Below are 26,235 nucleotides of genomic sequence, written 5' to 3' on the forward strand. Positions count from 1 at the left end.
CACCGTGCCGCCAAGTTGGGGCAAAGTACAAATTGTAAATAAAAACAGAATGCAATAATTTACAAATCTCAAAAATGATATTGTATTCACAATAGAACATAGACAACATATCAAATGTCGAAAGTGAGACATTTTGAAATTTCATGACAAATATTGGCTCATTTGAAATTTCATGACAGCAACACATCTCAAAAAAGTTGGGACAGGGGCAATAAGAGGCTGGAAAAGTTAAAGGTACAAAAAAGGAACCGCTGGAGGACCAAATTGCAACTCATTAGGTCAATTGGCAATAGGTCATTAACATGACTGGGTATAAAAAGAGCATCTTGGAGTGGCAGCGGCTCTCAGAAGTAAAGATGGGAAGAGGATCACCAATCCCCCTAATTCTGCGCCAACAAATAGTGGAGCAATATCAGAAAGGAGTTCGACAGTGTAAAATTGCAAAGAGTTTGAACATATCATCATCTACAGTGCATAATATCATCAAAAGATTCAGAGGATCTGGAAGAATCTCTGTGCGTAAGGGTCAAGGCTGGAAAACCATACTGGGTGCCCGTGATCTTCAGGCTCTTAGACGGCACTGCATCACATACAGGCATGCTTCTGTATTGGAAATCACAAAATGGGCTCAGGAATATTTCCAGAGAACATTATCTGTGAACACAATTCACCGTGCCATCCGCCGTTGCCAGCTAAAACTCTATAGTTCAAAGAAGAAGCCGTATCTAAACATGATCCAGAAGCGCAGACGTCTTCTCTGGGCCAAGGCTCATTTAAAATGGACTGTGGCAAAGTGGAAAACTGTTCTGTGGTCAGACGAATCAAAATTTGAAGTTCTTTATAGAAATCAGGGACGCCGTGTCATTTGGACTAAAGAGGAGAAGGACGACCCAAGTTGTTATCAGCGCTCAGTTCAGAAGCCTGCATCTCTGATGGTATGGGGTTGCATTAGTGCGTGTGGCATGGGCAGCTTACACATCTGGAAAGACACCATCAATGCTGAAAGGTATATCCAGGTTCTAGAGCAACATATGCTCCCATCCAGACGACGTCTCTTTCAGGGAAGACCTTGCATTTTCCAACATGACAATACCAAACCACATACTGCATCAATTACAGTATCATGGCTGTGCAGAAGAAGGGTCCGGGTACTGAACTGGCCAGCCTGCAGTCCAGATCTTTCACCCATAGAAAACATTTGGCGCATCATAAAACGGAAGATACGACAAAAAAGACCTAAGACAGTTGAGCAACTAGAATCCTACATTAGACAAGAATGGGTTAACATTCGTATCCCTAAACTTGAGCAACTTGTCTCCTCAGTCCCCAGACGTTTACAGACTGTTGTAAAGAGAAAAGGGGATGTCTCACAGTGGTAAACATGGCCTTGTCCCAACTTTTTTGAGATGTGGTGTTGTCATGAAATTTAAAATCACCTAATTTTTCTCTTTAAATGATACATTTCCTCAGTTTAAACATTTGATATGTCATCTATGTTCTATTCTGAATAAAATATGGAATTTTGAAACTTCCACATCATTGCATTGTTTTTATTTACAATTTGTACTTTGTCCCAACTTTTTTGGAATCGGGGTTGTACTTTAAGAGAGTCTGGTTCGTAGTTTTCCCCATTTTCTTTCCTCACTTCTGCATAACACTGCGATAGCACCTTGGCTAAACTCACAGCACTCATATGCCACTAGAGAGTCGTTTATTTGTCTTTCTGCGGCCCATTTCTTAAACACGGAAAGCCAAAAATGCGTACTTTTTTTTTTGTATTTTCATTTTCGCTTGCAACTTTCAATTGGTTTTCATTTCTTCGTCAAATATAGTGAGTCAGCAGAGTCAGCCATTTTGCTGACAAAATTTGCTAATTTTTGTAACCGTAACCAAGCAACGAACTAGCCAATAGCATTTCAGAAATACGGTCCCGTGTTAAGGAAAAAAAAAAGCCCTCCTTGATTGACCAATCAGGATTGAGTAATTTGGCCCTGTGTATTATAATAATAATAATAATGGCGGCACGGTGGTGTAGTGGTTAGCGCTGTCGCCTCACAGCACACAGGTCCTGGGTTCGAGCCCCGTGGCCGGCGAGGGCCTTTCTGTGCGGAGTTTGCATGGTGTCCGCGTGGGTTTCCTCCGGGTGCTCCGGTTTCCCCCCCAGTCCAAAGACATGCAGGTTGGGTTAACTGGTGACTCTAAATTGACCGTAGGTGTGAATGTGAGTGTGAATGGTTGTCTGTGTCTATGTGTCAGCCCTGTGATGACCTGGCGACTTGTCTTTCGCCCGTAGTCAGCTGGGATGGGCTCCAGCTTGCCTGCGACCCTGTAGAACAGGATAAAGCGGCTAGAGATAATGAGATGAGATGAGATGTTTTTAAAAATTTTTTGGTTATGTTATAGGTTTTCCTTTTAAACCATTTTGGGGTTAATTTTTGTGGAATGTTGTTGTGTGTGTATATACTTAATTACTGTAATGCGCACGTGAACATCCATCCATTCATCCATTATCTGTAGCCGCTTATCCTGTCCTACAGGGTCGCGGGCAAGCTGGAGCCTATCCCAGCTGACTACGGACGAAAGGCGGGGTACACCCTGGACAAGTCGCCAGGTCATCACAGGGCTGACACATAGACACACAACCATTCACACTCACATTCACACCTACGGTCAATTTAGAGTCACCAGTTAACCTAACCTGCATGTCTTTGGACTGTGGGGGAAACCGGAGCACCCGGAGGAAACCCACACGGACACGGGGAGAACATGCAAACTCCACACAGAAAGGCCCTCGCCGGCCCCGGGGCTCGAACCCGGACCTTCTTGCTGTGAGGCGACAGCGCTAACCACTACACCACCGTGCCGCCCCATGAGATGAGATGAGATGAGATGAGATGAGATGAGATGAGATAATAATAATAATAATACTTGCTCTTTTCCGAAGGAGGAAACGACACATGAGACGCATCTCAGTGCTCTCTCTCTCTCTCTCTCATGTTTCCATGATGTGTCTCTCCATCACCCCTCCCTCCATCCGCCCTGCTCGTGTCCCTAGTATCATATCACGCGCACACACGCATGCGCGCTTTCGGCTCAGCGCATCTTCATCTGCGCAGTCCTGCCATGTCGCTTTCTCCTCATCCTCTCTCTGTACACTGCACAGCATGGTAAGCCACTCAGGGATGTTGGGAAATAATGTCGTGTTGTAGACTAGCTGTGAAGGGTTAGATCCTGATCTCGGTACAGCACACGCTGTTTATATCCTGTTTATTATATATTATATTACCTCAGTTTATGTATAATGTCAGTTTAGTTGGCAGTCTGTTAATTCTGTGTAGGAGCTCTTGTACAGGATGCCAGCAAGGACAGATGGTCGCTTCTGTTATAAAGGGTTTATTATAACTTAAGCAAGCATAATTTGGCTGGCATCCTTAGTTTTTTTTTCTTCTTCTTCTTCTTCCATAATAAAATGGTGCGGCTGTGCTGGTTGCTCATAACAGCCACCTCATATAAGCTAATCTGTCTGGTTGCTATAGCACAGAAGGAAATTAAGGGAGACATTGTAGTTTTCTCTGAGACTGCTGAAAGGTGTTTATTCTAACTATCACTGGGGTGGGGCGTTGCTTATATAATCATAACAGCTACTTATTTGCTGGTTTGTTTTGTGATTTGTGTATTTATAGACAGAGTTTATATCTACCAAAAACTCACAGAACAACAATCCAGTGAGTTCACAGGTCAGAATGACAGAAAGATAGCAAACACATATTTGCCAAGATGGCAGGTGGCTGGGTTTCACAGTAGCAAAGACTCAGTTTTATAGATTTTGCAAGAAAAAAACCTCACTTCACTAAACAGTAATGAATTAGCTGGACACACTGTAAAAATGAAAATATTGAGAGAACTCAAATTATCAAGGCAACATGCTGCAAGAGGGGGTTTTTCCTCTCTTTTTGCAACAGTTGAGTTTTCTCAACTTTTGACTACTGTTATTGACTTTACTAATGTTTTCAAATTTAGACGAGAGTTCTGCCAACTCTATTGCAGAGCTGAGAACAGGATAAAGCGGCTAGAGATGATGAGATGAGTTCTGCCAACTTGAATCTTCTTGTTCATCTGATTATATAATGATGTTCTTGTGAGGCAAACAATATGGCTTCATTGCCGTATATTTCTACCTTCAGCAAACACAGAAATTCTTGTTGAATAAACATATCATTCTTGACTCGAACGCTTTATTAAGCCTGGTGTGTATTTAAAAAAAAAATCTGCCTATCATGCTTTCAGGTGTTTGATTTTCATCATGAGCTCTTTAAATCAGTCCGCCTCTTTTTGACATTTTTAAGAAATCAGCGCATTGAACTGATGATCAGCAGGACCAAATCCTCTGCACGAACTGCATCGGCATAATGAACTTTGCACCCCTCCTTTTATTCTACCTGATCCTGAACAACATAAGAGGTAATAATATTGTATTTCACATTTACACTATAGCTCCAGCAGCTGTGACAAGCTAGGGCACTAATCAGGAATTTCTTCTTGTAATTACTTTTGTTTTTTTAAATATAGTGGAAGGTTTTGACTCTGACATTTACAGGGATGAGAATTTTCCGCCAATCGGCGGATTTCCAACTTTTTCAGACCAAAATGATCGTTTTTTGAGATCGATGTAAATCCGTTGAGAAATTTTCGGGGGTGTGTGTGGGGGTGGTTAATGATCTGTGGTCACCTTATAACGTCTTGATTCTTGGTGGGCTCCGGGTTAACACACTCGAGTCTTTCGACATGTCGTAATTAACATTCACTTTTGCGACAATGTTCGACTTATTTGCGGTAGAATTTTCGGGAAATCCCATCGCTTGCAGTGTATAAACACAAGTACGCATGCTCTCCACACGTAGCTTGCAATCGCCATTCACCAACCGTACACACTTTGACGATACGCATTGATAACATCAGAAAGACACATATTCAGGCGGGATATTTTAGCATATCGACAATGGCAAAAGTACTAGATAAGAAAGAAGAGGATCGAGCGAGGGAGATTGATAAAGGTGCAGGAATAAAGAACTGTTTTCGATGGGCTTGGTTAGAAAGAACAATGAATGTCGAGATCATAACGAAGCTCGGTGATCACATACGGAAACTAGATGTCCCAGGAAAAGTACTTTGCTCATTGTGTTCTGACATGATAAACTACGCTAGTAGAGGGACAAGGACTATCAAACTTCACATACACACCAAAAAACACAAAGGTAGGTTGAAAATTATTTTGCCTGTTCAATGATTCATTATACTTATAATGTATATCGCACAAATCAATGCCATGGTGTGTGTGTGTGTATATATATATATAAAAAACATGTCATATATAAGTGTGTATCTTTTATAAATGGGGTTAGCTTATCTAATGTAGCATGTTGGGGAGAATCATAGTATCATATCTATATTTCTGATAAAATTTTAGGTATGATACCATGTATAACTCTCCTACTTATTGCTCATTTCATAGGGGGACGGGGGGAATTGCTGGCATGTGCCGCGCGGGAGCGTCTGCCCAAATTTTTTAGGCCGAGATGAACTTATAGTTTTTGATTTTAAAAAAATTTCCAATATGTAATGCCAATTGTACATGCCTGTTCTTTAATTCAAAATCACCATCTTGATCTTCAAATTGACCATATGGTATCTGTATTACATTACACAACATCCTGTCCAGATAAAACCTAGTTAGTACACACAACAGTTGAAAGGGAAGTGATAAGTGATGTTGATTGTTGCCTGCTTAATATGCAAGAGCTCCTGCTACCATGATAACATCAGAAGAAAGCTTAAGAGAATTATATGATAGAACTTTTTTCTGGTTTGCATTTCATTGTAAAGGATTAGAGTATTCAAAGACATGAATAGCTAAAATGCAGAACTATAATACTGTAGAGCTCGTTTATATTAAAAGGTGCATTGATTTTTTTTTTTAAATCATCAAATGTGAATTGATTAAAAACAAGTCTCTTGTACCATATTAATCATTTTCACCTGGTAGTCCACCAAGAAGGGGAATTTATTTCCAAATAAATTGCAACTTTTTGCTGATAAAATTAATGGTTTTGGGGTTTAAAAAAAAATAGCCAAAAATCATTAGCTCCCGCCCCCTGGGCCCCCACCGGGGCTCTGCCCCTGGGCCCCGCTGGGTGCCTGCGGCCCCCAAACCCCCGGCTTTTTTCAGACTTTTTAAATATTTTTCATCCTCATCCCTGCATTTAGATTGAGAACACGCCCGTTGATTTCATATTAGTATTTCTCATTTCATTACTCTTTTGGTGGTTTACTCCACATAACTGATCTTTTAAAATGAAATGGGGTTGCATTTAGGGATTCTTTTGTTGGGAAATGTGCGGTTAAATGTGATTTCAATAATTCATGACAGTTTGTTAAATTGATGCAACCATCTGGTAAGAGTTATGAGTCACCTGGGTAAGTCTTACATAATCACCACTCACCATCAGTTAGCAATGCCTTTACATTTATATTTCTGTGTGATGGATGATGTTTCTCATTTTCCTCTGTTTCCAACTGTTTTTTTTCTTTCTGTCCAAGTTGCTAGTAGTAAGTTTATGAAATATGGCAAGATTTAGTTGCTAAACACTGAAAAGTTAGATGCTTAAATGTTGTTTAGTGCAGGACTAAGGCTATACAGCAACTTGTAAAGTAACTCTTGTAAATGCCCATTTTTTGTGCTGTAGATGTGTTAGCAGGGCAGTGCTGGCAGGGGCCGACGTATTCTGAGATGGTAGTGTCTCCTGAGTTGAGGAGCAGCAGCATCCTGAGGGTTCCTGAGGTGTTGACGCTGGCCCAGTGTGTAGGTGCCTGCTGTGATCTTCCAGGCTGTGACCTGGCCTGGTTCTTTGAGAGACACTGCTACATCCTCAGCTGCCAACAAAAAGAAAACTGCCAGCCCAAAAAGAGACCAGGGACAGATTCACGGTTGGCCTTCCTACAGCGCAGGCGTCCACAGACCCTGGTCCTGCAGTCCCTGGTACGTGGTGAGCCTTATGCCAGCCAGTGGCGTCCATTGCCCAGACACAGGGGCCCAGAAAACCCTCTGAAGGACCTGGCTTTACTGGAGGACATTCAAGATTTGGACAACACCAATGCAATGGAGTATGATGAGAGTTACAGGACTGTGGAGGATGACATCAGCGAAGAGAGGACTGCTTCAAAGATGGAACAGGAGAAGAGTCAAAGACTACTTGACTGGTCTGTTGAGGAAAGAGATGGATTTAACTTCTCAGAGACAGAGGGAGGCAAAATAAAACTTTCTGTAATGGAGAGCACTGAGGACAGCCAGGCCACTCCCAGCTCCTCTCTAGCACTGACAGATGGAAGCAGAACACCTTCCAGTCCAGCAGAACCTTCATGGAGTCCTTTGGCATTCAGTTTGCGTACTATAAAGGTATGTGTTACTGAGCCATTTATATATTCATACTAACATACTTTTATTGGCTACTGAATGTGAATTGAGCAGTTGATTATCAGTACAAACAGAAAATCATATTCTGTAATCAGTAGAATATCTGACCAAACTAATATACCATACATATCAAATGTGTTGCTGTTGTAGCCATTATAATCTCTTTATCTTAGGTTGATCATATTGCTCGTTATTTCTACTGCTAAAATAGCAACATAAAAACTAATTGTATGACATTTGGAAAATGACACTGTGCTAAGCCACTGGAGCATAAGAAGAATTGGATGAGTTGATTTGATATAATCTAATCACATCTCTTGATAATTCTATCCCAGCTTGTTAGGAGGCTGGGCTCATAGCCATGATACAGCACCTCTGAAGAAGTTAAGGGTGTTGCTCAAGGGCCCAACAGTGGCAGCTTAGCAGTGCTAGGACTCAAACTCACAACCTACTCATCGATATTTCAGAGCCTTAACCACTGAGACACCACTGCAACCTTTTACATAAAAAAAGAAAGAATAAAATCAGTAAGATTTTCACCACTCAAGCTGATAAACTTTAACATGAAATCTAACATTTTCTCATTTTTATGCCAGTCAGAGAACTGTATAGTTTGATCCAAATAAAGGTATGCTACTTAAATTTTGATCACACCAAAATTGGAATGTACATTTCAAGAAAGAGAGTTGGATATGGACTGGAAGAGTTGGACTTGGACTTCCCTAAACAACCATGATAGGTCTTTGTTAATCTGTTGACTCAGCCATGCTATCTTTAGGTTGTCTGTTTTGATGTTAGTAGAAATCATGAGGAAAGATGAGTACTGCACTTAGTGTTGATTAATTAAATAACCATGCTCTGTTTAAAATCATTTATGTGAAGTTGTTTGGTGTTGTATGGCTGAAACTGACAGTTTAATTACATCTTTTTCAGAATGAGGAAGATCAGTTTAACATCTCTTTCACGGGTTTGGACCCAACAGCCATGCCACAGGTAATAGGTGTAGATCTGTCCAAACTGAGGCCAGTTAGCAGCTCTCTCCCATCTCCACCTAACATGGGATCCACAACCCCCAGCACCTCTTCACTTCCAGGTACACTAGTACAGCAAAGATATCATTTTTTTTTTCTACAGATCAAAAGAATTAATAGTTTTCTTTTTCACAGATAACTCCACATGAACATGTCCAACCATGCATCAGACAAAACTCGGTCTTCTCTTTGCTTCTGTGGCTAGTGTTCATCTTAAATCAGACAGGGGAAAAAGGATTAGTAATAGAAAGTAATAACAGTATTAACTGATAATGTTTTCTTGCAAACAATGAACATACTGGAATTGAGTATTTTGTTCATCATTGCTTTTTTTATTTACATTCCAGTTTGTTAGTTAGTAGTACAACCCCAATTCATCTCTCTAGCCGCTTTATCCTGTTCTACAGGGTCGCAGGCAAGCTGGAGCCTATCCCAGCTGACTACGGGCGAAAGGCGGGGTACACCCTGGACAAGTCGCCAGGTCATCACAGGGCTGACACATAGACACAGACAACCAGAGATGCACCGATTGACCGGCTGCCGATCGGAATCGGCCGATTTTCACGTGATCGGCCATGACCGGCGACCGGCCGGTCAAAATTAAAATATGCCGATTTTCTGCCGATCAAAACTTGTGTATCACATAGAGATGAAAGTGGAAATACTCGTAATTCGCAACTAAAAAGGCTGCAGCTACACTGGCAGCTTGAACATGCTTTCTAGTGCGATTGTGTTGCGCTTGCGCAGAACAGTGTCAGTCCTGAGCGCCTAACGAGCACCGGCGCGCGCGCCGTTAACAAAAAAAAAAATTCACGATAGTTAATTTTTTTTTTTGTGCCAGATATTGGATGTGAAAAGAAGAAAACATTTGTGGTTGTGTGAATTTCCCATTACAGGAATTAATACGTTAGCCTATTACCAAACATCTAGTTAGATTTGTACAAAGAGAGAAAGAAAAAAATGTCTTTTTGTTTGTTTTACGACCTTGGTTGCACTTGATTCCATTGGAAATTACTCTACAAATACACATTTGACAAAGATGATAGAATGGCTGTGGTATAAGTATGACTGGAAATTATTTTTGTATTTTGATACTGAATGAAGAAATGGGTTGTTCTATAAGGCATAAGTTTTCAGATGTAAATAGGCTTATGAAAGTGTGTTCCGTAGCAGTTGGCAAATAATATATGAGGGGGAAGTTGTTTTTGTGCCAGATATTGGATGGGAAAAGAAAAAATGTTTGTGTGAATTTCCTATTACAGGAATTAATATGTTAATACCAAACATGAAGAAAGATTTTACAAAGAACAATGTCTTTTTGTTTGTTTTCAACCTTTGAGGTGTTGAAAATTTATTACTGAAAATCTGGCAGAATGTTCTATTAAAGAAAAGATAAAAAGAAAATAGTCTTTGTGTGTGCTGTGAAGTGGTTTGAAAAAATGAAATCGGAATCGGCCAAAATCGGTATCGGCAGGTCACACTCCATGGAAAATCGGAAATCGGAATCGGCCCAAAAAATTGCAATCGGTGCATCTCTACAGACAACCATTCACATTCACACCTACGGTCAATTTAGAGTCACCAGTTAACCTAACCTGCATGTCTTTGGACTGTGGGGGAAACCGGAGCACCCGGAGGAAACCCACGCGGACACGGGGAGAACATGCAAACTCCACACAGAAAGGCCCTCGCCGGCCACGAGGCTCGAACCCGGACCTTCTTGCTGTGAGGCGACAGCGCTAACCACTACACCACCGTGCCGCCGGTGAGACATTGTGTAAAATGTAAATAAAAACAGAATGCAATAATTTGCAAATCATGGAAACCCTATATTTAATTGAAAATAATACAAAGACAACATGTCAAATGTTGAAACTGAGAAATTTTATTGTTTTTGAAAAATATATATTTGCTCATTTTGAATTTGATGCCAGCAGTTCATTAAAAAAAAAAGTTGGGACAGGGGCATGTGTTGCATCACCTACTTTTAACAACACTCTGTAAACTTTTGGGAACTGAGGAGACCAATTGCTGTAGTTTTGAAAGTGTCAATGTTGTCCCATTCTTGCCTGACATACAATTTCAGTTGCTCAACAGTTCAGGGTCTCCTTTGTTGTATATTATGCTTCATAAGGCGGCAAATGTTTTCAGTGGGAGACAGGTTTGGACTGCAGGCAGGCCAGTTTAGCACCCGGACTCTTTTACTACAGAGCCATGCAGTTGTAATATGTGCAGAATGCAGTTTGGCATTGTCTTGCTGAAGTAGGCGAGGCCTTCCCTGAAAAAGATGCCATCTGGATGAGAATATATTGCTCCAAAACCTGTATATATAATTCAGCATTAATGGTGCCTTCCCAGATATGCAAATGTGCACTAATATACCCCATACCATCACAGATGCTGGCTTTTGAATTGTGTGCTGATAACAAGCCGGATGGTCTCCTCTCCTCTTTAGCCTATAGAACATGGTTGCCAAGATTTCCAAAAAGAATTTTGATTCGTCAGACCACAGGCCAGTTTTCCACTTTGCCTCAGTCCATTGTAAATGAGCTCAGGCCATGCATCAGAGCAATGTATAATAAATTATGCAACGGTACGTGAAAAGTGACCTTATGCCAACTGTCACTGCAATGTAAACAGTCTAGAAATTAGTCAGTCCATTTTCAGGCTCTTGGTGCAGGAAGGAGGCACCAAAGTGTTAAGGAGCCCAACTGTCTGGGGGAAGAAGCTGTTGTAGTATCTGGCAGTGGTGGTTCGGATGCTCCAAAACCTTTTGCCAGACAACGGTCCATGGGAGGGGTGGGAGGGATTTGCCACAATACTGACTGCATGAAGGATAAAGTGTTTATTGTACAGTTCTGTAAGTGATGGGAGGGGGACATCAATGATCTTCCATTGTCTGTGAGCAGCCCGCACAATCCGCTGCAGGGACTTGCAATTGGTGACATTGCAGCTCCTGTACCAGACAGTGATGCGTGTGCAGAGGATGCTCTCATTAGTCCTCCGGTAGATGGTGGTAAGAATAGGAGGAGGAGGCCGGCCTTTTTCAGAATCTGCAGGAAGTGGAGACGCTGCTGGGCTTTTTTGGTGACTGTGGTGGTGTTGAGTGTCCAAGTGAGGTCATCTGCCATGTACATCCCAGGAACTTCACGCTGCTGACTGTCTCAACAGCAGAGCCGTTGATGTGGAGTGCAGGTGGCAGGGCTCCTCCTGAAGTCAACAGCCAGTCTTTTCAACATTCAGAGACAGGTTGTTGTCTTGACACCAATCCAATCCAGCTGCCTGACCTCCTCTCTGTACGCATACTCCTTGTTATTACTGATGAGTCCCACCACTGTTGTCTGCAAATTTGATGATGTGGTTTCAGCAGTACTTGGCAGCACAATCATGTGTCAGCAATGTGAACAGCAGGGGGCTAAGCACACAACCCTGGAGTGCGCCGGTGCTCGTTCGTGGAGGTGTTGTTGCCTGTCTTGACAGATTGGGGCCTGTCAGTGAGGAAAGCCAGGATCTGGTTATAGATGGAGGTGTTCATGCCCAGTAAGCTCAGCTTCCCTACCAGTCTCTGCGGAATGAATGTTTTGAATGCTGAGTTAAGAGCACATTCTACACACATTTTTTCTGTAGCCGTGCCTTTGTAGAGGGCGCCTGTCCCCTCTGTCCCTAATATAGAATGTGTGGCAAATTTTCAAACAAAAAATATGACAATGACGATCTCATACTGTTGCACACCTTAAGACCTGTTTGCAGGAAGAATGGGACAAAATAACACCTGAAACGGTTCACTTGGTGTCTTTGCTCCCTTAACATCTTTTAAGTGTTATCAGGAATGGCAACATTACAAAGTGGCAAATGCTTTACCATCCCAACTTATTGTGAAATGTGTTGCAAGAATCAAAATTGAAATTATTTATTGTGAAAAAACAATATAATTCATGAGGTAAGACATCAAATAATGTGCTGTTGTATTGTTTTGAGTGCAATACAGGTCAAAGATTACAAATCATTGTTTTCACTTTTGCTTTCAATTTCTGCATTCAGCATACTGTCCCAGCTTTTTCTAATTTGGGGTGATAGGTGTTTTTTTTTTTTTAAACACAACTTTTCCAGTCCTTTGTTGCCCTTGTCCCAACTTTTTTGAAACATGTTGCTGGCACTAAACTGAAAATGAGCATATATTTTAATAATAATAATAAAAACAAACAAAAATGTCTTAGTTTCAACATTTGATATGTTGTCTTTATACCGTTTGCAATGAAATATAGGATTTCCATGATTTACAAATCACAGCATTCTAATTTTATTCACATTTGACCCAACGTCCCAACTTTTTTGGAAATGGGTGTGTACTATTCATTACATTTGTTACAGCCTTGGTACAGGCTATAGTTTGTTTTGGACATATTGATCACCCATCCAGCAAATTTCTTTTATCCTGATTTTCTTCTAATTTGGTAATTTGCCAATTCTCACCTTCTAGCTAGCTCTCTTTCCTGCAACACGACAACTATGAGTGCTAGAACGTGCTTTCTCCGAAACATGTAAATCCTGTCACCACATCTTTTTTTTTTTTTAAAGATTTTTTTTGGGCTTTTTTCACCTTTATTATTGGATAGGACAGTGTAGAGACAGGAAATGAGTGGGAGAGAGAGACGGGGAGGGATCGGGAAATGACCTCGGGCCGGAATCAAACCCAGGTCCCCGGATTTACGGTATGGCACCTTATCCACGACGCCCCCCACCACACCTTTTTGAACTGCTGCTCATTCTACATCACAGGGCAGCTGAACACATTCAGAAGGACTGGTCTGTTCCTTGTACACAAGCTCAAATACCTCCACAGGCTATTGTTGTTTTGATTGAGGAGAAAGGAGAGAGAGTAATGTCATCCCTTCCACCCAGAGAGCACAGCCTTTCTTTGCATCCCGGCCATGGATGGCTGCAGCTTTGTCAGGATTCCTATGAAAGAGATGTTGGGCTGACTGGGTCATTTACTTCCATTATCTAACTTCCATGTAAATTTGTAGAAAAAAATGTATAGTTTATCCTGATGTCTGGTGCATTGCTCTTACTATTGTTTTGGATATAAAACAGTTTTGGTCTGCCATCTAAGTTATGTAAAGCTTAACCTTAAATAAAAGACTAGCATACTCATAAAAATAATAAATAATACCCATAGCCGTTATATGTGAGCATATGTTTTATCAATGACATCAATACTTTATCTTTCAGTAGAAGCCCTGGTTGTGTCTATTGGAGATGTTGATGATATAACGCTGCCTGAGAATGCTATAGAACTCACTGCCTCAGTCCATTCACAGACTGAACCTGGTATACTGATATTTATATCTTTTCCAAGCAGGAATCAAAGATAAAGTACTGTGTTTGAGGACACATTGTGTTTTATTGGAAACATGAAACACATGTTCTTGTATTTCCTCTTAGAGAACCCTTATACATATGAATGGAGTTTTGTTAGTGCACCGACTGGACATCCAGGAGTGATGGAGGGAAAACACGAGAGGACTGTAAAAGTCTCTGAGGTAAGACTTCATGCTAGAGATCCAGGATTTTGGTACGAGATGCTTATGTTTGTACTTTAATACAGGAAATGACACTATGGCTTTCACTCTTGTACTTTTTCCTTATACATTTTCCTGTATGTTGTAGCTGTCCGCAGGTTTGTATGTTGTCAAAATAAGTGTGACAGGGAAGCAGGCCTATGGGGAAAGTGCTGTAAACTTCACAGTGCATCCTGGTAAACCCTTCTCTGTCTTGACAGTATTTTGTCATGCACTTCATATCCTTTAAGCACCTGTCAGCCACAGTTCCAGACTGCTGAATTCCTTTTGTTCTACAGAGGTTAGCCTGAATATGCCACCTAAATCAGTCGCTCTGCCCAAACACCAGGATGTATCTCCATCTGTTGATACCATCGTCTTCATTAACGGCAGCCGTATGTTCTTGTCTCTTTATTTAATTCATAAATACTTCGAATCAAATGTGTTTAGTGTTAAATCAGTTTAAAGTATCTCGTTAGTCAGACATATGTTTTGTGTAGGTCCAGTAACTGGTGCTTTGATAAGCTTTTATTCTTCTGTCCCTTGTCAGAGAGTTCTGATGATTCAGGTATAGTCAGTTTCCTGTGGGAACAGGTGGCTGGACCATTGTGGAACAGTGATGGTCCTATGAACACACCAGTACTCACATTGCAGCACATCCCTCCTGGAGACTACACATTCAGGTACAAGGTTCACATTCTTATAAAACACAAAATTCATCCACACCAAGGGTGCATTTTTAATTTCTCTCTCTCAGATGACTCTGGGCACTCTACAGAACAATATGCTACATAAAAAAAAAACCTCACATTTCTGAAATGGTAGACCATGCTGTGTCTCCCCAAGTCTGATTTTATGTATTTATCTCACATCCTATATTCACAAACAGGAAATGATCTCAGGTTGTTCGCTATTTGGTCAGACCACTTTTTAGTCCCTCATTTATCGCTGAAAGCTGTAAACAGTGACTCACTCTCAAGTAAATGATTCTCCCCGGCTTAATTTGTACTGCCCTGATTAGCTTAAAGGCCCCTAGTGCCCTGTCCTGATATTTATGTGGTCCTGGTTCAGGCTGACCGTGGTGGATTCTGAGGGACTAAGTGACTCCACCACTGCCACAGTGAGAGTAAGCAGGCCTAAAGATGAGCCTCCAGTGGCTATAGCAGGCACTGACCAGGTCATTCGGCTTCCTCTGAACCACCTGACATTGTGGGCCAATCAAAGCACAGACGATCATGCTATTAGCAGCTTTCTGTGGAGCCTTCAGCCCAGCAGCCCGGCCAAATCAGCAACAATGCAGGTGAAAAATTATAAGCTTAACATGTTTTTCCCTGTTTAAAAAAATAGCTATTAATTTACTAAACAATAATGGTTTATAAAAGGAAAACTGAATTAAGATCTGTGGTCTGGTACCTGGGAGGAAACAGCCCAGCACTAAAGAGCATACAATATAATAAAAAAGCAACAAAGAAACGGAATAAAATGCTGTAGAAAAACAAATGCTGTTGATTGTGGCAGGTGGAAATTGTAGATGCACATGTTTAACTCTTTCTGGGTTTGTCTCAGGGTGCCAGATCTCCAGCTCTGCAGCTGTCTGATCTCCAGGAGGGACGATATACTTTCCAGCTCACTGTCACTGACTCCAGCGGTCAGCAGGATTCAGACACAGTCTCAGTCACTGTGCTTGCAAGTAACTACTCCAGACTTTTGAGTTTCCTTTATGATCTCTCAAAAGATATTAATAATTTAACATTAGAACAGCACACAATTTAGATCTCTATTGGTTCTCAGACAACAGAGCTCCTGTAGCTGTGGTAGGCCCTGACAGAGAACTGATACTTCCAGTGAGCAGCATCACTCTGAATGGCAGTGACAGCACTGATGACCAAGCGATCACCAGCTACCAGTGGGAAATCCTTAGGTACAGCCAGTCTGGAATCCAACATATACTGGCATATTTTGCAAGTTGTTTTTTTCTTTTCAATCTTGTGCACAATACATGTTCACATGTACAGTCTGCATGTGAATAGTGCTAAAAGTGCTAAAATAGAAGACTATAACAATGATGCTATTAATTAATTTAATTCATTATAAGGTAATAGCTATTAGCGTCTTGTGTTAGGAGCATCCCTGTGCTCCAATCTGAATGAAATATACATCATCTCCATGAGCAATTCACATACCATTCTGATCTATGTTCAGTTAAGTCCATAAATATTTGGACAGAGACAACATTTTTCTAATTTTGGTTCTGTACATTACCACAATGAATTTTGAACAAAACAATTCAGATGCAGTTGAAGTTCAGACTTTCAGCTTTAATTCAGTGGGTTGAACAAAATGATTGCATAAAAATGTGAGGAACTAAAGCATTTTTTAAACACAATCCCTTCATTTCAGGGGCTCAAAAGTAATTGGACAAATTAAATAATTGTAAATAAAATGTTCATTTCTAATACTTGGTTGAAAACCCTTTGTTGGCAACGACTGCCTGAAGTCTTGAACTCATGGACATCACCAGACGCTGTGTTTCCTCCTTTTTAATGCTCTGCCAGGCCTTTACTGCAGCGGTTTTCAGTTGCTGTCTGTTTGTGGGCCTTTCTGTCTGAAGTTTAGTCTTTAACAAGTGAAATGCATGCTCAATTGGGTTGAGATCAGGTGACTGACTTGGCCATTCAAGAATATTCCACTTCTTTGCTTTAATAAACTCCTGGGTTGCTTTGGCTTTATGTTTTGGGTCATTGTCCATCTGTATTATGAAACGCCGACCAATCAGTTTGGCTGGATTTGAGCACACAGTATGTCTCTGAACACCTCAGAATTCATCCGGCTGCTTCTGTCCTATGTCACATCATCAATAAACACTATTGACCCAGTGCCACTGGCAGCCATGCATGCCCAAGCCATCACACTGCCTCCACTGTGTTTTACAGATGATGTGGTATGCTTTGGCTCATAAGCTGTACCATGCCTTCGCCATACTTTTTTCTTTCCATCATTCTGGTAGAGGTTGATCTTGGTTTCATCTGTCCAAAGAATGTTCTTCCAGAACTGTGCTGGCTTTTTTAGATGTTTTTTTAGCAAAGTCCAATCTAGCCTTTTTATTCTTGAGGCTTATGAGTGGCTTGCACCGTGCAGTGAACCCTCTGTATTTACTTTCATGCAGTCTTCTCTTTATGGTAGATTTGGATATTGATACGCCTACCTCCTGGAGAGTGTTGTTCACTTGGTTGGCTGTTGTGAAGGGGTTTCTCTTCACCATGGAAATTATTCTGCGATCATCCACCACTGTTGTCTTCTGTGGGTGTCCAGGTCTTTTTGCATTGATGAGTTCACCAGTGCTTTCTTTCTTTCTCAGGATGTACCAAACTGTAGATTTTGCCACTCTTATTATTGTAGCAGCTTCTTGGATGGGTTTTTTCTGTTTTCACAGCTTAAGCCTAGGTCACAACCGGACGTACCATTTTTTGGCCATGCGATTTTTGGCGTTTCCCAAATCGCTGCTTTTTTTTTTGTTCGTGGAGAAAGACACGTTGGCCGCAAGTTTGTCTTGCAACCTGAAAAAAACCGTAAGCGCCTGTAGAGTTTGTTTGACATGACAAAGAACCTCTGCGGCCGGTCTGCGGCCAGTCCACGGCTCGAAAATCAGCACGTCACATGCGTGCCCTCCGTGTGTTTCTTGCGTTTTTTGCACGTAGACCGTAGGAGCACGTACGGCTGGTTGTGACCTAGGCTTTAAGGATGGCTTGTTTCACCTGCATGGAGAGCTCCTTTGACCACATGTTTTCTTCACAGCAAAATCTTCCAAATGCAAGCATCACACCTCAAATCAACTCCAGGCCTTTTATCTGCTTAATTGAGAATGACATAAGGAAGGAATTGCCCACACCTGCCCATGAAATAGCATTTGAGTCAACTGTCCAATTACTTTTGGTCCCTTTAAAAACAGGGTGGCACATGTTAAGGAGCTGAAACTCCTAAACCCTTCATCCAATTTTAATGTGGATACCCTCAAATGAAAGCTGAAAATCTGGACTTTATGTCCATTATATAACTATAATTTGAATATGTCTCAGTAAACAGATAAAAAAAACAAAATTTGTGTCAGTGTCCAAATATATATGGACCTCACTGTACATTTTATGCATTTCAGTTTAAGATATTTTAATTAGATAATAATAAAGGATTTGTCTTGAATAATAATACAATTTTATATTTGAAGTGGCCCTCCTGGATCAGAGATAATGGATACAAGCATGGCAGTTGCACGGGTGTCAGGCCTGCAAGCTGCGAGTTACAGATTTAAGCTGACGGTGCAGGATGAGCAGGGAGCATCTGACAGCGCTGTTCTCACAGTTACAGTCAAAGAAGGTGAGAGGAGTTATGCAGATGTGCACACTTATATTTCATCTACAGCATCCTGTATCATATCACTAGGGTTATATAGGAGTTGTTTATTCTAAGGAAAAGTGTTGAATCCTGCTTTTATAATGTGTGTGATTACTAATCAATAAAAGCCTTTAAATGCATCTTGGTTTGACTGACATCAGCTCTATAACACTAACTGGACATGGTCAGAAATTTATTAATGAACCATTTGATTTTATTACTATTTGTACATTTTTGTCAATTTCTCTTAGTATTATTCATCACATACAAATAATTAATAGGTAATTTCAGCCTTTACTTGTTGACTCTGCATGTAAATAACAGTATGTGTTCCCCACAGCTGAAAGCCTGCCTCTCACTGCCCATGCAAGTGGTAGCCACACACTTACCTTACCCAATAACACTCTGGTGCTGAGAGGCTCTGTGTCTAACTGTGGTTCCACAAACGTGTCCTTCCTGTGGCTCAGAGACGAGCAGAGTCCAGCTGCAGGGGTGAATGGAATTCTGATTATCTACAGTACACTATTTAGCACTACTTCCATTCTCTGGGAGCACATTCTTTCTGTCTGTCTCTCTCATTCTCTCTCACTTTCCCTCTGTAGGATGTTCTGTTTGGTTCAGATCATGAGGCCTCTTTGTACCTGGCCAACCTTGTAGAGGGAACTTACCTGTTCCAGCTGCGAGTCAGTGATGGTCAGGGTCACTCCAGCACTGCAATGGCCACAGTGGAAGTCCGTCCTGGTAGGGTCATTTTGATATGCATGTCTGTAAAGAAACCATTGTTAAGCAGCTCAACCTGGGACAGCCTTACTAATATTGTAAGCTATTCTTACACTCCCATAAGTCTTAGTATGCTGTCAATATGAACATTTTTCCTGAAACAATATACACTCCCTGGTCACTTTACTAGAAACACCTATACACTTGCTTATTCATGCAGTTATCCATTCAGCCAATCACCCCCAATCTTATTCCACTCTTTAAAGGGGAACTGAAGGCAAATTTTATCATCAAAATTTTCTCATTTTATAAAATATAGGAATGCATTTCTGACAGCTATTTTGTCACTGCTATAGCAAGTTATGAGTGTTTGAAATATGCTGTGTAATATATCAGTCCATATGTCCATATGACCTGTGCGAGACTTCGTAGGACAGAAGTAAAACGGACAGCGGAAATCAAAGTGACCAACATCTGCCAACATTGTCAAAAGACACGCGCGCCCTCCTTCGAATGCTGACGTAATCAAGCCGGAAGTTTTCCCTGTGTCCGAAATCGCTTCCTACTCACTATACCGTATAGGGCACTATATATAGTGTGGACGCCATTTTGGAGTGCTGTCCGAAACCTTAGTGAGGATTCTGTGGGAAATGCGCTCAGTATAATATGTCTCATCTCATCATCTCTAGCCGCTTTATCCTGTTCTACAGGGTCGCAGGCAAGCTGGAGCCTATCCCAGCTGACTACGGGCGAAAGGCGGGGTACACCCTGGACAAGTCGCCAGGTCATCGCAGGGCTGACACATAGACACAGACAACCATTCACACTCTCATTCACACCTACGGTCAATTTAGCCCATGTTTACATTAGACCGTATCAGCGGATCATCAGATTAACGTTTTTAAAACGATTAGTGTGCACACAGCAACACCAATACACGATTCGCGTGCACACAGCAACGCCAATACACGGATACGCTCGGCTCCGCAGGCATCCTGCGCTCCAAATCACTCCGCCCTGAACAGCGAGTGCCCTCTGGAGGGTGCGCACTCCGGCCCTGCGCAGCTCACAGAGCGCGCGAGTGAAGTGCACGAGCAGTGATTCGGGACTGAGCCGCTGTGTGTGTGATCCCAGCGCATATCACTTACCACTTGCAAGTGGAAGGATGGCAAGCCTAAAGACAATCATAACTACACAATGGGCAGTATTTGCATCAGTATTTTCATACTTGTATACTCTTTAATGAAAGGTGATACAAGGCGGAAGTCCGCGCCGTTTTTCAGCAGTCGCGCCACATGACCAACGCCAGCGAATCAGGAAGGTGGATGTCACAGTGACGTCGTCCAATGACGACGCCAGCTAGAGCTCAGCACAGCGTATCCGCGTATCTCAATGTTTACACAGCACCGGAGCTGACACGATCTGGATTGAATACGTGGACCCTGGCGGATTCCTGTTTCCCGGCGTTTCCAGGCAGTTTAATGTAAACGGACAGTGCATCCGCGAAGAAAACGAGACAGATACGGTCTAATGTAAACTTGGCCTTAGGGTCACCAGTTAACCTAACCTGCATGTCTTTGGACTGTGGGGGAAACCGGAGCACCCGGAGGAAACCCACGCAGACACGGGGAGAACATGCAAACTCCACACAGAAAGGCCCTCATCGGCCACGGGGCTCGAACCCGGACCTTCTTGCTGTGAGGCAACAGCGCTAACCACTATACCACCGTGCCGCCCCAGTATAATATGTATTTATCACAAAAATACATGCATGTATTTATTATTTTGAAAACCCACCAGCTGCCTGATCTGGCACATTTTAATTGTGCGACAGTAATGACGTAAATACCAGCGCGACGGACTCGTCCTTATCCTGTCGTCTTTTCAGCTCTTCTCTACTCCACATTGGTTTGAAGTCGTATGGAATAATCTCCATCACTGATGAAGTTGGTAAATCTCAAAATTAATCTAAATTGGAATGATATGGCGATCTGGCCGCTATGTAAACAGTTTTCAAAATGGCAGCGCTGACACTTCACGTTTGAAGTCTCACACAAGTCTCGTGAAGATCGCGCGGATAAGCAACGCCTGCCATGGACCATACGAACTACATTCAACATGGCTAAAAACCAAAAAGGCCGATAAGTATAATATGTCAATACGGGTCACAATATAAAGGTTAATAAAACCGAAAACATAATTGAATAACATGTTAATTAAGAAATAAAGCAAGTTTAAAAATGACTTCAGTTCCCCTTTAACTGTCCAGTTTAGGTGAGTTTGTATCCACTGTAACTTCAGATTCCTGTTCTTGTCAGACAGAATTGGAACCTCATGTGAGCTTTTCTGCTAACCCCCATTATAAAGACCAGTTATTTGAGTTACTGTAAACTTCCTGTCAGCTTGAACCAGTCTACCCATTCTCCTCTGACCTCTCCACAAGAACTGTCACTCACTGGATTTTTTTTTTTTGGTATCATTCTGAGCAAACTCTATAGTCTGTTGTGCATATGAAACACCAAGACATCAGCAGTTTCTGAAATACTCAACCCAACCACCACAATGTCAGACAACCATGTCACAACCATGCCATGATCAAAGTCCCAGAGATCACTTTTATTTCCCCCCAATTCTGATATTTGTTGTGAAGTTTAACTGAAAATCTAGACCTATATTTGAATGATTTTATGCATTTCATTGCTGCCTCATAATTGACTGATTGGATAATTGTATGAACGAGCAGGAGTATAGGAGTTCCTATTAAAGTGGCCAAACAGTGTATATTTAAACTGCATTACATCAAAAAAAAAAAAGATGAGCTAACAGTTTGTGTGAAATGTACATTTTTATTTGTGTGTAGATGTACGTGAGCGGGAGGAGGTGGAGCTGGAGCTGCAGGTCCCCTTAGCTCAGGTCAGTCAGCAGCAGAAGGAGTCAGTGGTGAGGCAGCTGGCTGCACTGCTCCATGTACTGGATGCAGATATCGCTATGAAGGGCCTTCACGGCCAGTCTGACATCAGGTACAACGAGCCAACAACGAGGCCTGTTTTATGTGCTCGTCTTCAGTCCAATATGTACAGAGTATAGTGGTCTGTTTAGTGAAACGTGTTTTCAGCACGAGAGGGTGATCATATAACGTGCTTGCCATTTCAGTCAGTGCGTTTACATGCACATCCAAATCGAGCTGCTGTCGGTAATCGAGCTAAGGGTCCCAGCAGGGGTGCCAGAGAAATCCAATCCTACATGCACACAAGGAAATCGAGCTATTGTGTGAGGTACATTGTGCACCCGAGCCACAGGTGGCGCTACACGCCCCATCGTGTTGGTACACTTCCGGTTGTCGTCATGAAGAAGAGCTATTCAAGAGTATAAACAAAGTTATCAGTTCTGTGTTCACAAGAAGAACGACGACAAGGACAGCAACATCGATATATATATTCAACTCCTTAAGCTGAATGAGCATGAACTCTATCTCCTCATTGCTCCAGAAGTGCACGTTTCTACTACTGTTGTCATGCCGACCGAGGCTGTTGTGTTTCCCGCTTGTGGTCTCGTCACTCGCGGAAGGGGCAGTGCTGAAGTAAGTAGCTCGATAGGGTATACATGCACCAAGTAGCTCGGCTACAATCGCATAATCTAGGTCGCGTAGCTCGATTACGAGAAATCCAGTTCGGTTCGATTTCAGCCGAGCTAAGGTGTTTCCATGGCATTTAGAACTTCGATTTCAGTCGAGCTACGGCAGAAATTCGATTTTCTCTATGTGCATGTAAACGCACTGAGTGTTAGAACGCTGTTGCTTGGCACCTGGAAAATATGGAAACGAGTCAAACCTGTCAGAAATTTCAGCATTTCCCTGACTCAAAAATGACTCGAAAGATACACTACTGTATAAATACACTTGCCATCAACTACAAAGTCAACATTGCATCATATAGATCATGACCATGACCAGAACACTTTGGGTTGGAAAGTACAGTGAACAATTCCAGCAACAAGTGCTTAGTAAATTTGATTGCACAGTACACAAACATAAGCATCTTTCACTTAGTAGTTTGAAAGCGTGTGTGTGTGTGTGTGTGTGTGTACACAGCACCGTTTTTAGGTTCTCAGTGCAGGGTTCTGATGGGGCGATCCCTGGCCCAAAACTGGCTCGTCTCCTGAGGTATCAGCTTCTGAAGGAGAAAACAGATTATCTGCTCTTCAAAGTCCTCAGAGTGGACACAGTCAGTGAGTAGCACAGAGCAACACATTTCCTCCTGTCTATTAACCAAGTATACCACCTTCTAATCCCGATCGAATCATATCCACACACACAGTTAACCTTTTTTTCAATGTCATGTACTGTGGCAAATCTGTGCAGTGTGTTTGCTGCTCTGTTCTGGTCATGGTCGGTGTGACCCTGTCACTCGAAGTTGCTCCTGTGATCCTCTGTGGATGGAGAACCCCTTTAGACACTTTCTTGATGATGAGAGCAACTGTGGTGAGGAATCAGTGTGATATGTGTTCAGATAAAATTCAAAAGATGCTTCATTAATGACAAGGAAGCAAAAAAGACTGAGCAGCAATTTGACATTAAAATATAAAAGTTCTATTGAGTAATATAAAAGAAATTTCACAGGAGTGAAATGTGGCTTCATACGTTTTTGGCCTGATTCTTCTCTAGATTGGAGTGTACTGTATGTCACAGTCTGCTGCATGGTGGTGATTATTTTTCTGGTGTCCTCAAGCTGGGCCTGGTGTAAAAGGTAATCCCGATCTCCTTCCTCCCCTTTGTCACATCAGTACATGTTGCATGGAAAATGTAGGTTAATGAAGGAGGAATATTTTATTCAATTACAGATGTTCTTTCGTTTAAGTAAGTCATAGCTGTTGTTGTTTTGTCATGCCCAGGAGCAGACGTACAAAAGTAAGAAAGAAAACCAAGTATACGATACTGGACAATATGGATGAACAGGAGAGAATGGAATTACAGCCAAAATACAGTACGTCACTAAGTTTGGAGTTGGTTATTTAGATTGAAATACAGATAGTTTTAAAAAATGCGTTCTTTTTCAGACATCAAGCACAGGAGCACAGAGCATAACTCCAGCCTAATGATGTCAGAATCGGAGATTGATAGCGAACAGGACACTATCTTCAGTTATGAGAGGATGGACAGGGCCAGAAACCGAGCGAATGGCGCCCTGATGAATGGAGACACGTACAGCCTGAGGCCCGTGGAAGGATGAGACTTTTTTTTTTCCCCCCTTCACAGAAAACTGCATTGCACAGGGCTGCTTTAGATTCAGAATGGGAAATATTTACAGGTTATTGAGACTAGCTGAATGTTTTCACTGTTCTGAAGTTTCTAAAGAGCACAGACGTTTGAATGTAAATAGTCTTTGTCGTTATGCAAAGCCTATTCTTTGCTAGTTATAGGTTTATCCTGATTTTCCTCTAGCCTAATTTAATATCAGCTAATGGGAAAAACACCAAATTATTTTTGTAGGTATTCAATTGCATGGTTTGGTTGAACTACTCCTCATGAAATTCAAATAAGGTAATATTACATGAACTTTACAGTGGTCTTACATTTGATGGTTTTAAAGTAAAACAAGAATCCAAGTGGCTCATACCGGACATGCTGAACTCCGTCTGTGTGGATAGTTCACTTTAAAATTGATTGTAAAGGTAACTGGTTGGTAGCGCTGGCTCCCATCACTAGTCTGATGCAGTTCTTAATGATGTTGGATATGAATTTAGATTTGCTCAGTCAGACAGATTTAGCTCTTTTGCTTAAGATCGTTTTGAAATAAAGTATACTTGTGTTTATCAACAGGCTATAAAAGGTTTTCTGTATCAGGTCAGTGTGTTGTAACTAACCCAGCCAAACACACAGGGATCCCTGTTTAAATCCCCAACTTGTATTTCCTATTTGTTTCCGCTCTATATCAGTCCGTCCTTGGCAAGGAACTTCCAATGTCTCTCAAGAAATAATGCTGATTTAACAGTAGTGCTTCGGTGTTTCAGAGGGCATTAAATATTTTCATCTAAACTAAAAGCAATCTGATTTGGACGACAGTGAAAGCTCTAGCTGATCTAAATACATAAGCACAATAAATGTAAGTTAAGTGCAACATCATTAACAAATGTGGTTTATATCAAATATTTGCCTGTACAAAAAAAAAAAGCTGGTTTAAAATGAGGTTTATTTGCTGTCAGATTGCCATTGTTTTGCCTAAAAGATGACATTTTCACAAATTAGCTTGCTCCATGAGAATCAAACAACATGTCTTAGTTTATGGAAAACATGTACAAAATTTACTGATAACAAATTGCATTTAATCAGGAATAAAGAAATTATTCACATATTAAAACACAAAAAGAAGCTAAACATGGTTTATAGTACCGGTACATTTGACTGAACACAAAATTTCCCAGAACAAGATCATATTTTATATTAGTCCATCACTTGTTAGCCTTTTTTTTTTTTAAATCAAGGCTAGTAAACATTTTAGAAAAAATAAAATCCTTAATACAACCCCGATTCCAAAAAAGTTGGGACAAAGTACAAATTGTAAATAAAAACGGAATGCAATGATGTGGAAGTTTCAAAATTCCATATTTTATTCAGAATAGAACATAGATGACATATCAAATGTTTAAACTGAGAAAATGTATCATTTAAAGAGAAAAAATTAGGTGATTTTAAATTTCATGACAACACATCTCAAAAAAGTTGGGACAAGGCCATGTTTCCCACTGTGAGACATCCCCTTTTCTCTTTACAACAGTCTGTAAACGTCTGGGGACTGAGGAGACAAGTTGCTCAAGTTTAGGGATAGGAATGTTAACCCATTCTTGTCTAATGTAGGATTCTAGTTGCTCAACTGTCTTAGGTCTTTTTTGTCGTATCTTCCGTTTTATGATGCGCCAAATGTTTTCTATGGGTGAAAGATCTGGACTGCAGGCTGGCCAGTTCAGTACCCGGACCCTTCTTCTACACAGCCATGATGCTGTAATTGATGCAGTATGTGGTTTGGCATTGTCATGTTGGAAAATGCAAGGTCTTCCCTGAAAGAGA

At 41.4% G+C, this 26,235-nt stretch overlaps 1 protein-coding gene and 1 long non-coding RNA gene across 2 annotated transcripts; one reads left to right on the top strand and one right to left on the bottom strand.

Moving 5' to 3' along the window:
• The first annotated feature begins 3,140 nt into the window (after nt 1-3,140).
• kiaa0319 (KIAA0319 ortholog) lies at nt 3,141-24,474 on the top strand. Its single transcript, XM_060922319.1, has 21 exons — nt 3,141-3,167; nt 4,347-4,461; nt 6,744-7,453; nt 8,405-8,564; nt 13,738-13,833; nt 13,948-14,045; nt 14,173-14,260; nt 14,363-14,458; nt 14,614-14,746; nt 15,135-15,363; nt 15,630-15,753; nt 15,855-15,984; nt 18,286-18,434; nt 18,793-18,944; nt 19,055-19,193; nt 22,033-22,192; nt 23,263-23,399; nt 23,533-23,652; nt 23,836-23,917; nt 24,063-24,154; nt 24,228-24,474. The coding sequence occupies exons 2-21, from the start codon at nt 4,410-4,412 to the stop codon at nt 24,398-24,400; spliced, it is 3,120 nt and encodes a 1,039-aa protein (XP_060778302.1). The 5' UTR covers nt 3,141-3,167; nt 4,347-4,409; the 3' UTR covers nt 24,401-24,474.
• On the bottom strand, nt 6,200-23,958 carry LOC132887022 (uncharacterized). The gene is made up of 5 exons (XR_009654761.1): nt 23,812-23,958; nt 22,039-23,647; nt 19,121-19,217; nt 18,842-18,936; nt 6,200-7,259 (listed from the first exon to the last, which is right to left on the bottom strand). It is a non-coding gene; the product is annotated as an uncharacterized LOC132887022 (long non-coding RNA).
• Nucleotides 24,475-26,235: the final 1,761 nt, after the last annotated feature.

This window comes from Neoarius graeffei, chromosome 5 (genome assembly GCF_027579695.1).
Source record: "Neoarius graeffei isolate fNeoGra1 chromosome 5, fNeoGra1.pri, whole genome shotgun sequence".
Taxonomy (NCBI): domain Eukaryota; kingdom Metazoa; phylum Chordata; class Actinopteri; order Siluriformes; family Ariidae; genus Neoarius; species Neoarius graeffei.